The sequence below is a fragment of the Atractosteus spatula genome, chromosome 5, assembly GCF_055471065.1.
Source record: "Atractosteus spatula isolate fAtrSpa1 chromosome 5, fAtrSpa1.hap1, whole genome shotgun sequence".
Lineage (NCBI taxonomy): Eukaryota > Metazoa > Chordata > Actinopteri > Semionotiformes > Lepisosteidae > Atractosteus > Atractosteus spatula.
The window spans coordinates 61408249-61426536 of NC_142710.1; the positions used below are offsets into that span (position 1 = coordinate 61408249).

The window sequence follows — 18288 nt, forward strand, 5'->3', positions numbered from 1 at the left end:
GTCCCTTTATTTTAATTCAACGCATTAAAACTATCCAGATATTGCTAACTTTGTAATGCTTACCCACAATTTTGAAGATGCACTCAGATAGTCTTTTCCACTAGTAGCGACATCAAGCTCGGTGTTGCCCATATGTAACACTCTGTACTTGTCTACATTAAATGTCACATGTCAGGTATTTGCCCTTCTTGAATTTTGTCTAAATCTTTTTGAGTACTCCACAAATTCTATCACCACAAATTATGTATTCACTTTGTATATTACCTTGAATGCCTACCTCCTTATTTTGGAAGATTATCATAAGCCTTTTAAAATTTAAATACACCACATCATATACTCTGTCCATTTTCTTCTGTACATCTATGTCACTATACCAAACTCAGTGGACTTCATTAGTTTAACTGGATGCTGTTCTTCATTGATAATTTAATAACTCGGGTGCCTTTAGCAGAATGTTACCCTCTCTACTAATTTGTTATCTACTGTATCATATCATGTTCTAGTTCTTTTAAAAACTATTTTCTTCAGCCTGACTTCGGGAACCTAAGTAGAACCTTTGAAGAATTTAATAATACATGCTTAACACTTTACATGGGAAATACACGTTAGGCCTACAGTATATATAATAACCCGATTATCCTTTAGTCATTATGCCACAGATCTAGTTGTTTCCAACTGTCAAATACAATCAGTTTTGCTTTTTTTAACTTGGAGCACAAATTGAAACCAACAAGATTCCAAAAAAACTGGAGGAAAGAAGTTCAAACTTTAAATTGCATTTGCATTTTAATTTTATTATAGCCTTAATCCTCTGATTTTTTTTTTTTGCCTCCTTCAAGCTTATGGCTTTGTATATTAGCACAGATGCTCAGTTTCTTTCTGGACCTCAGGCTTGGAGAAAAGATGCCTGGTGCTGTAATGAGGAAGGCTCACAGTGATGCAGTGGAGCTCAGTGCTTTTTTGTAAAATCAGGAGTCAGCTGTATAGACTTCCAGATCTCCAGCTGCAGAAGTTCCCCTCAAGGCACAGAACCGGGTGATGTGTGTGGGGAGGAGGGGGAGAAGCTGCTTTAACCCTTTTTGAGACGCCTATCCTAAACTACTGCAACTCAATACGTGCAACAGTATGTGACTTCATGTTCTGGGCACTGTCCAAAGTTTAATAGTGGCAACTTCAAGCATCCAGCCTTAACAGTCTCATTTGTGAAGATGGATCTTCTTTTAAACATCCCAATTTAATAATTCATACTATACCTATTTTACTCTTTCACCATAAAATACATTGTGCCCATATCTTCCATACAGATTCGTATAGTACAACCCTTCACATTCCTGTTTATTTATGATTCAACCTAAATCACTCCATTTAAACTGATTATGTAATGCTACACTTTTCCTGCACCTAAAATTCTATTTTTTATCTTTCATGCTGTGTGTATCTGTAATATATTTCCTAAACTTTGCTTTAAGTTGTATCCTACATGCAGAAACACAAATCATGGCTTTAACCAAGTAACACCTTACTAAAAAGTTTATAAACTGTATATGATTGAAAATAATAAAAAGCTCCACAGGATGCATGCAAGGGGAATCAATCATTTAAAAACAAAATGCTCAAAGCGTATGTGAATTTACATCTGTTGTGGGTAACTAATTAAAAACAGTGCAATTCCACTTAAATTAGTCTATTTTACTTTTTTGGGTCAAAAGAGAAAATAGTCCTCTCAGTCAGAAGATAACAATTATCAAACCAGAAGGATATAAGAAATATTAAATTATTTATATTTTATTTTGAATATGAAAACATTTACACAAAGTGCGTGTTCTTTTGTGATATCATTAGCTCCTGAACATTTGGTAAATTAGCAAAGGTGTTGAAGGGATTTGAATGTGTTGAGGCCACAGGTAGTTTTGTACACTGGAATTTTTCCACATACTTCCCACAAATACTTCCATGTGGTTCCCATTTTGAATTAAAGATGCTAATCTTTGCTGTTTTTTCTAAATTGACCCAGAGGAATGTTAAAGTGAGGGATGGTGGGGAGATGACCACAGAGGTGTGAGGGTCAGTCCGCTCAGTTCAACACCAAGGGAAAGTCCCGTGGTAAGTACTTACAGTAATTATCAGGGTTCAGGACTTCTGAAACCTACTATATGCTGAGCAGTTCAAGTGAAATCCTTCTGTTTAATCTATCACACACTACAGGTCACTCCTTGAGAGACTGAATTCCATGGCTTCAGGCCAAAGCATGGCTGAGGAGTACAGTATGGAAAATAGTTCAAACCTTTTAACAAAAATAAACAATGGCAGGGTATGTTAGATAGATTCCAGTCTTTGATTACAGATAAAATACCATTTCCACAAATCAATTGCATTTTAACAAGCAGCTTGTTGTATTCCTGAATCAACATTTTTTCCCCAACTTCAGCATGCCAAAATATCAATATCTCCAGTACTGATAACCACTACAGTACTAGAGAGATGCTACGACTTTAAAATGACTATAAAATTTGCTGTTAAAAGTAGTAATTTAATTAACTAAAGTACAATCATCTATTTTACTCTTGGGACAGTATTATGCATATTTGGCCAAAGATATTGCTGGACAAGATTCAAATTCCACAGATCAGCAATTTCAAGTTTCAGTGAAACACAATATGCAATTTTCACACAGGTAATGAATAAAAAAATATTTCCATAAATGTCATTAACCTATTGTTACATTATACCTCTTTTGTGGCAATGAAGAAAAATACTAGTTGTTCAGACATCAGCTATGCCACAATACTTACTCCTCATCTTTTTAACAATTTATGCATCCAAGGTGGATGGAATGTGTCCAAACTTCCATTGCTCCAGTGGCAGATCTCAACTCTGCCTTGGAGAGAAGTTTCACGGGTGAGAATGTAGATTCTCTCCTCTTCCAAATACCAAAATCTAGAACGACGTAGGTTAATAAAATCGTGGGTGGTTCTGTAATGTTATCCAAAGAGTAACCCTGTTCTAACTCTTCTAACTCAGCATCCATGAAATGTACTGAAATGCTTGAAACATAATAACAATACTGTTTCACAGCTGTGGTTATTTCCATTACATAATGGAAAAATGACAGTGGAAGAGAGGTTTTTTTTTGCATCCCTCCATTTAATGGACATTTTTCAAAGAAAAAAAAATCAAAACATTTATCATCTACCTTCAAAATGTTATTACATGTAAATATTGTTTGTTTAAGAAAGTGTCAAATCATAAAAGGATTGAATTTTGTCAAGTAAAGCAATATTTGTCTTATTAGTCTCATCAGCATTGATCGTCCCAGATTACATCTTAATCTTAATTGAACTTTAAAAAATACATATAGTGTCTTGACTTACATAGTGGTATCTGTAGTTTGTAGAAAACGTATGTTTTCAAACGTTAATGTTTTGGGATCTCGAGTCATTTTGAAGTCTGACAGTTGAGCGGTGGATTTCTTATTTTATTATTTTATGTAGCTAATTGTGCTGGTTTTGAAAAAGTAATTAAACAAAACACAAACACTTTCATAACACTGTACAGTGAACATTCCCGTTCACTATACAGTGAATATTCATCTCTCATATTTAATATGAAAAGTGCTTGGTTCAAATATATTATAATACATACCATCTTATGCAGAATGAATTTCCAAGAGGAACCATAGAAGACATGAATGCTTCTATTTAAAACTTGGCACTTTTTCTCAGGAATAATGTCTTCAACTCATTACTTTCTTTGGCTCTGACTTTAAAAAACATTTTGCTAAAAAGCCTTATCTGCAATTCTTTAAAAAGCTCCTTTTGAACTTACAGTACGTATCCTCCCATGTTCTTCTGCTTACTATTTCCTCCTTCATCATTCTCTTATAAATTGCTTGTTGTATGGCTCAAAATAATTTCACAATTGTACTTAGCATGAGCCAGGCTTCCATTTTTCCCATACACTTCCATTTTTGTATATAGCTGTGCAAGAGCACAGCAATTCAGCATTAGCGCTTTCTAAGAACCCTGAAGGTAACAGATGGTATTATCATACCTGTCACTTCAATTATTAGCACACCGTTCATTAACATAGCTCTCTGTCACAAAGATGTATGTACAATAATCCAAGACACTGTACAGAACAAGGACACAATGTTATATCGAAAATACACAGATGAGTGTGCAGAATGGGAATGACACAATTCTCCACACACTCACACGCGATTAAAAAAAATGTCTCAAGTCCACAATATAATAATGCAGGTGCAAAACAGTAATAGTAACTTTTACACCAGCTTTAACACAAAGTCTCAGTTTTCTTGATGTACAAAAGCACATTAAAGAAAAAAATCCCATGTTATACATCAACACAATAACAGAACATCATACATCATACATCATACCCTTCACATGTAACTTTAGCTTTTTTTGTCCATACCCAGATACACCTTTTGGCATGGATTAGCGAATATTAATGTTATCTCTGTATGGAATAATTTGGCTACAAATACATTTAGATATTTTCTGTTTGACCTTACTCCAGGATTTGTGTTTTAAAAGTGTTTCATAAAGATTTAGTGAAACGTCCAAATAAAGTTTTTTTTATTTTATTCCCTCAACCACCATTCTCAAGAAAGAAATACTAGCTGGTCTGGAGTTAGCTGCAATGTCTTGAATAACTGACATGATATAATGCCTTAAAGGTCACAGGCGCTACAAAGACACACATATTGGGTTATGCTAAGACTATGCACAGCGGTGAGAAACAAGTTAGTCTGTTATAAGATTTAATAGGTACTTTCTATACTAGCTGTTAAGTAATCCATCAACCCAGAAGCATTTGAACTGTGTTCTTCTAAGAGTATAACATCAAATGAATATACAATGTTAAAGCATGTTGGTACACACCCAGTCAAGCAAAGATATTCCCTTTTGAATGTCATGTACAGATAGAAATCTCCAAAGTGAAATAAAGAAATATGTATATATCTCTGGGGCTAACGCCTAGTGTGATTGTTGTGATGAATATCTAAAACCGGAGGTTATATATTAAATATACTTTATAGATTTAGAAAATATTCATACAGTTAAAAATCACCCTGACACAAAAATGCACTATAGCAAATTAGCACAGTAAAAACATTCTCCGGGATCTGGCTCAGTGCCTAGGACAGTAAACATTTACAAGCTCATATAATTGCTGGCACACCTTTAATATTACTTATACACTATTACATTCCACTTGTTTCCATTCCTCAAATGTTAATTTTTGGGCCCCTTTCCTCTTTTCTGGGGTGCAAGGAAGGGGCCATGTATCAGTCACATGTTTTTTTATGCTGGGTAGAGAGATGTATTGTATCACCAAAATATGTGCAAGGGCTGTTTTGTTTTTAACATATATTAATGACTTAACATACAAAAAACAATGGCTGTTATGTTAACACAACAATAATCCAAGACATACGCATTGCACAAGAAGATCTAAAAAGTAAAAAAAACAAAACAATGCTTAATACTTGTAAAAGGTCAAATTCAAACCAATAATACAATGATTTCATATTTCTTAGCTAGCAAATTAATTTGCTCTACCTTTAGCATTAGGATTTTTTGTAAATACTGTACATACTGTATATGTGCTGTCTGAAATACTAAGGTGCAGTAAACATTAAAAAACGCACATGCAGTTTCGTCACAAACATCCATCTTTCCATTTTCTAACTGCTTATCCAATACAGGGTTGCAGGGGGGGTCGCGCCAATTCCAGGAAGCAATAGGTGTAAGGCAGGATACACACTGGGCAGGACACCAGTCCACTGCAGGGCACACACGGACACGCACACACTCACAGCAGGGCCATTTTTCCCAGAAGCCACTAAACCTATGTTACAAAGGAACAAGTAATAGGTTTATTCCATGCTGAAAAAAAGAAGTATGGAATAAACCTATTACTTGTTCCTTTGCAGTCTACGCACGCTGACGCAGTTACCCACCTAAACCTATGTTAGATGTCTTTGGATTGTGGGAGGAAACCCACAGGAGCACGGGGAGAACATACAAACTCAACCAAGATAGCACACAATTTCATCACAAACGGTGATTTGAAAACGATTTGAAGATCTTAAAAAAGAAAATGTTTTTGACATTTTAAATGTTAAATCTGTGACATTGTTTACAGCAATGGAGAGATCCTGCCATTCTCTAAACATTCATTTCCTGCTGAGATCTGAAACAGAAAAACAGCACATGTTCCCAAGATGATCCAGAGAAAAAGAAAAAATGTTAGCTTCTTAAAATCACATTTCTCTTTAGCATCCTAAATCTTCTATTGAAACCCTAAAATATGATCATTCTGAGCTGGAAGAACTGAACATTCCACAGGGAAAGAGAAGTTATTAATTAATTGCCTTAAGAATGCCCTGCTGAATGGCAGTTTGGAAACACATGTTTGATGCTTATATTTTTGTTGGATTTTGTCGGAATTATAATGGATAAAATATGAAGCATATAAAAGTTAAACAGTAATACAGTTCGTACTGTGGATAAAATGCGAAGAAAAATATCAGAATGAAAAAAAACTAAGGATTAAAGTAGCTGAAACAATTTTGTGGGAACAGAATGATTCAACAATACATACTTTAAACTGTCAATATTCTCAGCTTTGTTAGTACCTCTAACACGAATCACTAATTTGATTCTGCTGCCTCTAGTGAGTTGAATGTGTCCAATGGAATGTAAATTAAAACACCAAATATCATCATAATGATGCTGAACATGACATTTATAATATGCACAGTGGACAACCTGGGGAGTAAAGTGTTGATGATTCATATCTGTTCTGTAGCCCATTTATATCACATCTCTTCTATAACCACAAACACCTGCTTCCAATGAAAAATCGGCCAAGAGGCTCAAACAATTTCCATAGGCAGTACCAAGGCCAAGAAGAAAAACAATAAAAGAATAAGAAGAAAACTCGAGGAAGAATCACCAAAAGAAGGGATCCCTGACTGAAATTCTGGTTACTGAGGCAAGCTTCACGACCAGTTTGGAGGTTCAGAAAGAGTCCAGACATGGGCCGGAAAAGGGCAATGAATGCACCCCAGAACTACTGAAAAGAGGCTAGGTCAGATGTGCTGTTCCTTCTAGCTTTGTTTACTTCATGTTATTCGTTCGGTCAGATTAGAAAAGTGTAATAAAAGGTAATGAAGCTGAAAATGACTTTTCCAAATCGGGTGTGGACAGGGAAAAAGCCATCATCCTTCATTGCGGAAAACAAAGTCGTTATACTCTCTGCCCGTCTTTCTCTTGGCTTGTACGAGCCTCCTATTAACAAGCATGTTACGATCATCGATCACATGGTCTGTTCCGGAATACTGAAAGCCAAAGAAACGCACTTAAGCATGTGAAAGGCACAATGCTGAAAGAGCAATTAGCCGACGCCCCCTGCCAACGTGAGCAGGTCGCACACGAGGCTAGAAAACTATTTGATTCTGTTGAAAGGTTTTTCTATCATGACGACAAGCAAAGCCTGCCAAGGTCCTATAAAAGCCCTTATAGAGACATACAGTTAAAGGAAATTATTACAGTAGTAATACTGTTTTTCCTGAGGCTGATGAGCCTGCCAATGGCTGACATTACATGAACGAGAAACTGGGACCACCTCAAGAACAACATGCTTTTATTCATCCTGTTGGCACTGGGTTACTCCATGGATGATGTTTTTGATGACAGGATTGTACCACCTTTCCTGCAGAAAGAAACCACCTCACAACTCTGTTTCATTTAAACAATTTTATTGCTATTATACAATTTGATTTTTTAAAATAATCAACACCACCTCTCTGTATTTGTAAACAGTTCAATTTATTTTATTACTTTTTAATCCCAAATAAATTGCAGACATAATGCATGACTCACAATGCAGTGACTACATAATTCTTTAGTGACATTATTTTTATGTGGTTTGTATTCAAAGGAAAGAGATTAAGTTATGTAGAGAACTGCACTCAGAGTTTATATTAAAGGATTAGAAGTACAAGCCTGGAAAGTCTTACTATGCTTTCTCACATTAAAAATGAGAGGTGTAGAATCCACAGACTGTCTGGACTATTGTTAATAAATTTAGTCCTGATCACCTAATAAACATTTTTTAAAGCAGCAGTTAGAGACAAATAAAATTAAAAAACAATTAACACATAAAATTTTGTAACACAGTAAAAGCCAGGTTTCAGTAATATACAAGTTATACTGGTATAGTTGTGGGATGCTGTAGGCAAACATTAACCAATAAAATGTGTTGCAGATACTTTCATTGTAGAATTAGAAACATACATCCTCAGACTTATTTTAAAGGATTTGATTAAAGAAGTTAACACACTTTAATTAAAAGTCCTGCTTCAGTAGAGACACTTTACTTGTTTATACCAATCCTGATATTACTGTAACTTGCAAGTTGAATAAATTAAACCAGATGCAAAACGATTCTGATTCAAAAGCATAGTCAACAACAAGTAAGACAGTCCACCATGCTTATAATTTTCCTCATTATCCTAATTTAATTAAAGTACTGTAAAAATACAGGTGATGCTATCTTCTTTCTAACTTGTTGTTTAAATTATGTTGATGCTGCAGATTTTCTATCACTGCAAAATAAGAAAAAACACTTTAAAATGTTTTAAGGAAAAAGTAAATAACTTTTTCTTTCTTGTGGAATGTACAGGGTTAAAGTCTGTTCCATAAACTCATGCTTAAGAATCCCCTGGCAGCTATTCATGAAGGCTTTAAATACAGATTTGACAGATCACATTTTACTCCCAGGCACAAAGAAAATACCCACAGCACTACTTCATTTTCAACAACATTTAGCAAGTGCTAGTGCCCTCAGACAAGATGAGCAAGCTAAAACCACTATTATTTTCTTTAATACTTGTACTTTGGGTAGTCTTAGCAGCAGTTACAGCAATTACCTTGGATTCAGAACACCGTAACAATGAGAAGGATATATTTCGCACTCCTGACGACTTTTTGACGGCTTTGGAAGCAAAGGTACAGTTATTTAATTTGTTTTTTTAAATCGTCTTCTGACAATGAATATTTTCTGTTGTGGACAATGCAAACAAGCTGACGTCTTATGCTTTTCTGCTTAAGGGATCAGCTCTGTTTCAACACTATCGGTTAAAATCTTCAGTGATTGTGGATGCCTTAAATAAATTCAGAATCTCCTAGATTAATCATTTTAATGTTCGTGTTATTTGATTTGCAAAATAACTGTAAAGCTAAGCTATGAATGCCACTATTCAACAATTTAACTCACTGTATTAAGATGTACAATATTATTAAATTATTTTTTTTCTTTATACCAGCTTTGCTACTTTATTTCCACTATTGGAAAGTCAAGTGCACAGCATCAGCTACTGTCAATAAAGCCACATAGACACACAACTTGCCAGGAATGATGCTGCAGTGCATGAGATCAGTTGCAATCTTAAAAAATTTGTTGCCGTCACTGTGAATTCGGTACATAAGATAGTCTTCATAAAAACAGTGGGAAGTCCAAAGTATGTGCAATATCTGGTGAAATATTCTACTTAAGTATATTAAATGTATTATTTTATTTCTCCAGTGCCACAAGGAATTAAATATAAATCATTTGAAACTAAGCATATGTAAGTCAAATATTTTGCCTGGGTACTTACCAATTTTTTTTTTCAATGAAAAAAATATGGGTGGTTGCTAAGACGTGTGCTAAAAGCAACTGTGTTTTCAATATAAAACATGTGCTGCTTGTTTCACTGGGAAACATTTCACAATGGAAAGATCTTGAAGGCCAGGTCCAGGTTCTACTTGAATGACACAGCAAAAGGAAATGTTTGCCTGATTGTGATTTGATTTGCCCAGTTTATCATGAATGGAAACTGCTTTTCACCATTTCAACTCACAACTGAGGAAAGACAACTTGAATTCAAGTGTTTTCTGTTGTCACTTCCTAAACTAATCATCTTCGTACCATTCTAAGTCATCAATGGACAATGTCGAGCTTTCGATCCCTTGTCGACCTACAGTCGACCAATCAAGGACATTTCCACCTGCATAGCTAAACGTTCATCATCATAATCTTTCTCCCCGATATCCCTGATGCAAATTCTGCAGTCTCTATTTTTAGACCTATAGATGCAGTATGGTTTGTTGGTAGCTGGTGGAAGAACATGTTTAGTCAGGAAAATCTTGCCCTTACAGAATGGCACCAAAGACACTGATGAAAATAAATCTTACTGGTGATACAGATACAGACTTAAACAGACTCCCAACCTTACTGTATGTTCAGGGTATGTTTCCTTATTGTGCAAACTGGCAAAAAATGAGAGGGGTGAATACTTTCAAAAAATGCAAAATCGAATTTGTCTAATGCAAGGCAACAGAATAATTTACACATTGTTTGGATAAAATCCACAGTTTTTGTCTGAAGGGAATCAATTCGGGGGAATAATTTAAAGGCAGGATTTTGACAACTCAAGTTGAGGATGGACCAAATATGTTTAAATGGAGTTATATCCAGTCATTGTCCAGGAATTCTAATGGCCATTTAAGAGTTGCTTTTACTGTAGGTTGTGATCTAAGAAGCTAAATATTTACAGCTGACAATCTTTAAACATGCGATTTCCACCCAGTATGTATAGAATATACTGTGGAATAACAATAGAATACCATTGCCAGCTTGCAAAATTTGGTAGCATATAGCAATTTCAGATAGCAGCAGTGCTGGTGCAATGTCTTGGAAGCAAGGAACTTGGAACATTAAGGCATTTCTTCACAGCTCTGTGTACAAGTGTTCTCTTTATTTGCAGATTTAGATTTTGTTTAGACTTAGATTGCACTACCCCCAGTTGCCAGAGATTGGTACAAATTAATATTTGGTCATCAAAGCAAAAAAAACGGCTATGTAAGCAATACTAATTTTTAAACAGACCAAAACACAGTACAGTAAGAACTACCGTATAATCCATTAGTACGCTACCACTGCCAGAATCAATGATGGACCAAGCAAACCAATTTAGCCTATATTATTAACCAGTCACATGCTCAAATAGCTCAACATCATTTGATCATAATGTGGAGCAGTTACACTGTCAGCAAAAACTAAAAAGAAAAACATGAAATGTTGACCACACAAGTATTCAGAACCGTGAAACTCAGTAATCCATGGAAGGACCTTTGGCAGCAATTATAGCCACAACTCTTTCTGCATTACTCTTTACCAAATTGCACACTGGCTTGGTGCAACTGTTGCCCATTCTTCTTGGCAGGTTTGCTCAAGCTCTTTCAATATTCTTTGGAATCACTTATGGACAGCAGCTATCAAGTTGTTCCACAGATTCTCAATAGCATTCAAATCAGGACTTAGACTTGGCCACTTTAGTACATTGACTTTCTTTTTCTTAAGTCTCACCAGTATACCTTTGACTGTGCCCTTCAGAGTATTCCTATGCTGAAAGGTGAATTTTTTAGGTCTATGGCAAACAGCATCAGGTTTTCCTCTTGGATCTGCCTGTACTTTGCTGCATAAGTTTTCCTCTCAGTCTTGACAAGCGTCTCAATCCCTACTGATGAGAAGTAGCCTGATAGCATAATGTTGGCATGATCATTCTTGACACTATGGATGGTGTTGACTGGGTGATGATATGTGTCATTTGCACTAGAAGTTAATATTTTGCATTTAGACCTAGATGTCTCCAGTTTTGTCTGATCTGACCACAAACACATTTTGCCCTTTTTGGCAGTGTCAATGAAATAGTTTATTACTACCTTCATGCAGGAATTGAGGTGTTGTTTTCCAGTAATGGCTTCCTTCCTGCCATTCTGGCATAAAGGCCAGCTTTAACTCTTGGACCTATTCTCCGATCTTAGCCATTAAACCATGAGATGGCTTTTTCCAAGTTGCTGTTGGCATTACAGTGACATCTTAGTTTTCAAAGCTGAATCTTTGCTTGAAATTCATTTCCTGAATGGAAGACCCTTACAGAGACACATAAATTATTTTTGTTTTATGCTTAGAATGTGTGGAGAAGGCACCAAAAGACTGTTTTTAGGTCAGTGAAAAGATAGTCTATGTCACTGCTCTGTCATCTGTTGAGAGCAAGATGGCCCTCTTCTTTGATTATCATATCTGTGTGTTCAAAGAAGGCTAATGAGGCCCATTTATGATAGGCATACTTTACTGCTGTTTTGGCCTTGCTGCTGTGTTCTCATGTAAAATGGGTGGGCTTGGGAGTTTATTCTGGTCCCAGCATACAGTTTCTGCTCTTCCCAACTTCCATCTTCTGCTGTCTCCTTATGCATCCTGAATTTAGAGTAATTTCTCTTTCTCTTAAGCACAAGACATGTCTGAGCTCAGAGAAAAAGACTGGTGCCCCATACCCATCAATGAAAAGGACAGTGAGGGCATCATAACTCTATTATAATCTGACCCATCACAGGACATAAAGACACACCATTCTTATCTGGAACTTAGTCAAATATGACACGAAGGTTTCATCTCCCTGATTTCTTATTGGTGTTATTTGAAAATAAAAACAACTGCTTAAAGACAAAATTGGGCAAAGTAATCCCAAAATTCACCCCTGGCTGCATTCTAGCAGTTGTACACCAGTGCTTGGGACACTATGAGTACAGTCAGGTAGGGACATGACCCAGCCAGAAATCCAAGGCATACAGGGATTTCTGTACCTGTATAGATCTAGGAGCTCAAGCTGTACTTAAAGAGACCATCTTTACTAGCTGAACCACTCAAGTGCCCAATTTACGTACATTAACAAAGGTAGTAAAGCAACTTGTTCTAAACTGTGCTACTTTCAGAGCAACCTGGACAAAACCAGAAGCAATTAAGTCTGTTAATGTCCCTGAGATTTTCAAAAGTATACATGGCGAAATAAAGTCTTTCACACAAAACTGTGTTGGAAATACAATTGTCAACACTTCAATCTTTTAAAAGATCTTTCCCAGAACCTTTTTACATCTAAGAGGTGATCTGCTGATGTTTCTTTGGGTAGAATAAATGGATTTGTGGACATGTGAATTGAGTGAGAATTTTTTCATATTTGTTTAATTTTGTTCTCTCTACCTTGTTATGGACTGAAATTGTAAAAATAAAATAATTCTTGGACAAATGGTTGTTTCCAAAAACTGTAAACACTGGCTATCACTGGAATTTTTCCTTCTTTTTGTACTTTTATGATTTTTCTAATTTGTTTCTATCAAATATTTAATCTACAGAAACAGGAGACTATTATAGATTACGAGGATCTTACTCCTGCAGATACAGAACCTGCTGAAAATGAAGTTCCTGTACTTCCAACTCCCAAAGAAGCAGCTGGTAAACAAAACAAATTCATTCAAAGCATCTAATTCATACTAATAACCAACTGAAATTACACATACTGTAGTACACACTTTCAATTAACTGGATTTGAAACGCATATATCTCAAGTGACTTCCACTCCATTATCAACCACTAACAACCTTACTTAGCTTCTCAGATCTGATGAGATCAGGCCACAAGGTGATAATACTGCTGTCACAGGTACACCTAATAAGTACCTATGACATTAGCATGAAGATGTTGAACCCATCTTTCAGATTACATACAATTCACCACAATTAAATATTAGCAACATCTAGACTCAGCGAAAACAAAATTGGCACAATGTTTGTTCAATGCCATGATTACACTGCAATATGCTTTTTTTTGTTGGTTTAATCTCACTAGTGTTTGTTTACTCTTTTAACCAGTTTAATTAAAAACTTAAATAGCTATGTGTACTGCTGTAAAGTTTGTGTACCAAACCATTGGAGATGAAAATTCAGCAAACCATTACAGACAGCGTTTTGAACCTAGACTAGGGCTTTTTGAGAGTAAACAGGTTAGACTCTTGTTTTCTGGTACTTTCATCTTTAGAGCAATTCTGAGATGATTTTCATCATAATACGGACATGTTATTAAGTATAAATTTCAACCACTTACCTCCAAACCTCCAAATCATTTCAGAGCTCCCCACTTGCCTCCTGTGTGTCTGCCTGAGTGGCTCAGTTTACTGCGAGGAGGTGGTACCAGTAATCACTGCTGTTCCAGCTTTGCCAAAGGAGACAGCCTATCTGTATGCCCGTTACAACAAGATTGCAAAGATAGCTCAAAAAGATTTCAGTGAAATCCGTAAGTATTTACCGGCTCTCTTTCAGTTCCACTTCTATAACCTTATAAAGAACACAACCCATTTGCACATTCTAAATAGATTTAACAGCTGAATTAAAACTTAAATGACGCCAAAATGGGGAAAAGTTACAGAAGTGTCAAAAAATTAAGGTTAACATACTATATATACTGTATAGCACACTTTTAGAAGTACACTTGGTTCCTGACTCTCTCATGTAAGGATAGGGATTGAAAATGTTTTAAAGGTAATACATGATGTAAAAATCTAATTTGCTCTTTCTTTTGCTGCAGGGTAGGGCTACCAGACGTGTAATGTTAGTAAATTATTTGTTCAATTGTTTTGAATTCCATTGTTTAATCTTTACCAACACCAAAAATAGGCAGTGACTGTTTGTGTAGTTTTGAGTCAAGAGACTTATATTCAAACAAATATAATATATACATATTTGGCATTTCCCACTACCCTTGTGTTTGATTCAATGGCTCGGTAAGGGGTTGAAATTAATTAAGTTAAGAAATGAAGTTGCCGATGTTTTTTCTACTCTTTGATTGGGTAAGTTTAACAATGCATCAGCTTTTTCGCAGAGCAATATATAATAATTCACAACACAGCCGTAAGGTGACAAGCCTACATTTAAAGTTCTCTGCACATATATTTATGTCTTTCACAGTTAACTTATCTGCCCTGTGCAATTCACTTTCTTCTCTGTAATCAAAGCTGAATAAGATTTTTACTTTGGTTTGCTCTTTGAAAAAGATCATCAAAGCATGAATTACTGTAAATCCAAATAAACAGTACTAGTGTGAAGGTATACAATCAGGCTGTGAAGTGGCCATTTAAACATGATTATAGCAGCAGCCAAAGTATAACAAAATGTGTTCTTAATTGCAGCCACTCTCAGAAGAATTGACCTGACTGGGAATGCTATATCCGAGATTGAAGAAGGGGCTTTCTCAAAGCTCCCACAGCTGGAAGAACTTTCCCTTGCTGAAAACAGACTGGTCAAGCTCCCTACCCTACCAACAAAACTGACATTATTTAATGCAAATCACAACAGGCTCAGGACCAGGGGTGTAAAAGCTAATGCCTTCAGGGTATGTACAGTACGCATGCAATCTGTATTCCATGCCAATGATAGGGCAAAGTTACACTGCAGCCACTCTTGACAGTGCAGAGATCAGAGGTGGGGAGTCTAGCAGTTTTCCACATTGTGAACAAGCAGGGATCAAACACAGAACTGGGTGTCCCTGACACCATACTCAAACCATCAATGTCACCTGGTCTTTATGGGTCATGTATATACAAAATACTGTATATGTTAATATATTCCACATTGGCAACATGTTTTCATCAAAATGAAGCAGATCAATTTTTGAAAGGTTAATGCGAAACTCCGAGATGAATACTGGAACCAATGAACTTCACTGCCAACCAGAACGTCAAAACATAAGCCTCCCTAGCAAAACCATTGTTTTTTATACTATTCAGCACTGAATTGACCTCACCTTGTATACTCTGCAGGTCAGAGTAAGGCAATGCCACACGTAGAATTTTCTCCAACCACCTACCTACACCCACACAAAATGTAACTATTGGTCTAAACCTAAAAGAAAGAACTAACACCCATTTTTCCATCCATCCATTTTCTAACAACATTATTTAATACACGGTCATGAAGGGGCTGGAGCCTATCCTGGCAAGCAACAGGCACAAGGCAGGATACCCTCTGGACAGGATGCCAGTCCATCACAAAGCTGACAGACACTAACACACACACGCACACCACAGCTAGTTTTCTCAAAAGCCAATTAATTTACCAGTAAGCCTTTGGACTGTGGGAGGAAACAGGAGCACATGGAGGAAACCCACACAAACACGAGGAGAACACACAAACTCCGCAAACCCCAGCAATTGAACCCACGGCCCCAGCTTTGCTGTAATTCAGTAAAGCTAACCACTGAAGAACCACGATGTCCCATCTATTTTTCCCTCACAATAACATTACCAATTACAAATCATTCACTTAGACATCAATTTACTAGATTGCCTAAGAACGCACCACTCACTAGCAGAATTTACATTCTGTGAAACTGGATTCATATGGCAAAGACTTTGCAAAGATGAAAGCATCCTATCTAACGGAACAACACATAATGCTTATCTACCACGTGGACTGATAGAAAATAAATATTTTTGCTTTCTTTCCAGAAACTGGTCAATCTCTCATATTTGTACCTGGCCAATAACGAGCTGGAGGCCGTTCCACCTCATCTTCCTGAAAGTCTGCGTGTTCTGCACTTGCAGGTTAGTTGATCTCCAGCAATCCAGTTGCGGGACTCCTAATGCACCTTCTGTCAGCCCAATATTTTACTTTTCTGCCACTGCCACCCCCCAAACCTTGCTTTTCTTTTCCTCCGTAGAACAACAACATCACTGCAATCACAGACGAGACCTTCTGCAAAGGCAACAACACCCGCTACATCCGCACAAACATGGACGAAATTCGGCTGGAGGGCAACCCCATTATCCTTGGCAAATACCCCAACAGCTTCACCTGCCTGAAGTCGCTCCCCATGGGGAGCTACTTCTGACACGGCTCCGCAGAGACGGAAAAGCCAAAGAGTTTCAACACCTAGATTTCCAAAAGTGAATTTTGCTGTAGAGGGCAACATGAGAAAGGGGTCTCACTCCTGTTGTAAATAACTCCACAAGCAAATCACGTGCCTGCTTATTCAGTGTTGTTGCACACAAACTAGCCTAAAATCTGTCCGGCATTTTTAGTCTTTGATAGGATTACTATTATGTATTTCTGGCTTGTGCCAGCTTTCCTTTAATGTTAAAATAAAACTCTTCACTTTTTCCCCAAAATGTTCTCGAAATTCCTAAAACCTTGAGCAGCAAACTAACATCAAATCAATAGTAAGCCACTGCATTCATTTTTAATTACAGGTTCTTGGGATAAAATGTAAATATATAATCATTTATTGCTTTCTTTCTACATTAGTTCATCACTATGTGATCTCATAGAAACTTTATAGTTGAGTTGTCTGGTATATCAGCTCTTTTTATATTTGAACAAATAGATATTAATACCAGTTCCAAAAACCTTCATGCTGTTATTTAATGTATAGTTATAGGGCACTAACAGGTAATAGCTCAGCTAGTAGAATATGCTAATAATGTGTAATCAATATTGTACAATAATGTAACTATCACTGAAAATTAATTATTAATTATGTGCAACACCAAAAGAAGCACACCATGTAAAGTTTGTAAGACACATGCCCAGATTAAATCAAAACTTTGATCTACCTGCCAGTCGTAAATTGCACAACCAATACTTGATTGTAAATATCCATAAGATACACGAGAGCCTTTAAGGAAGCTGAATGCCACCACAATGCCACAGAATTTGGAATCTGTGTTTGGCAGGTAGATCAAAGTTTATATTTAATCCTAAGTGTACTTTTTCAATAAGTATTTTAATAAAAGAAACTCAATGTTTACATTACGACTATTTGCAATGGATATCATATTGACTGAGTGTGTGATTACTTGCCTCTTGTGAAAGCACTGTACATTTGTGACCAATGATCATTACAGACAACAATTCCATTATGCATTACAAAACATCAGAGAATCAAGTCTGCACAGTCTTTTAATTCAGAATATTTTTCAAATATTTAACTGGAGCACAAAAATTAACACAGATGAACAAATATTCCTTGACCAATTCCAAGTTGGCACCTAGTGTCAGCACATAATCCAAGTAAATAACAGAATTGTGGTCACATTACATTTGTTGTCTGACTGTCCTTATATCATTACTATCCTTTGACAGAATGTTCCTATCTTTAGATTAAGCCAATTTTTATTCTGATTATTAAACTCCATCAAATGGAACACAAAAATTACCATGCCTAGAATGTTGGAGATAATCAGCACTGAGTTTAATCTTTTTTCCTGTGAATGACCGCACAACTACTCTTTCAACTCATTTATAAAAAAAGTAAGTATTTTTAAAGCCATTAAACTGTACTGATCAATGTGAAATAAACACAATATACAGTCATTCAAACTTTCTG

General features: G+C 36.2%; 2 protein-coding genes across 2 annotated transcripts in view; one reads left to right on the top strand and one right to left on the bottom strand.

Annotated features, from left to right (window-relative positions):
- Positions 1 to 18288, bottom strand: part of cenpp (centromere protein P) — a 108375-nt gene that overhangs the window by 78451 nt on the left and 11636 nt on the right. The window lies entirely within an intron of this gene.
- Positions 8782 to 17710, top strand: ogna (osteoglycin, paralog a). Its single transcript, XM_088916622.1, has 6 exons — positions 8782 to 9041; positions 13266 to 13365; positions 14038 to 14202; positions 15095 to 15297; positions 16412 to 16507; positions 16624 to 17710. Exons 1-6 carry the CDS (start codon positions 8886 to 8888, stop codon positions 16792 to 16794), a joined length of 891 nt encoding a protein of 296 aa, XP_088772748.1. The 5' UTR covers positions 8782 to 8885; the 3' UTR covers positions 16795 to 17710.

Excerpts from the sequence above, each read along its gene's own strand:
- ogna (XM_088916622.1), top strand. The coding sequence starts at position 8,886 with ATGAGCAAGCTAAAACCACTATTATTTTCTTTAATACTTGTACTTTGG. Across the intron at positions 9,042-13,265 it reads TGACGGCTTTGGAAGCAAAG|AAACAGGAGACTATTATAGA; the intron begins GTACAGTTATTT and ends TTTAATCTACAG. Across the intron at positions 14,203-15,094 it reads AAAAGATTTCAGTGAAATCC|CCACTCTCAGAAGAATTGAC; the intron begins GTAAGTATTTAC and ends TCTTAATTGCAG.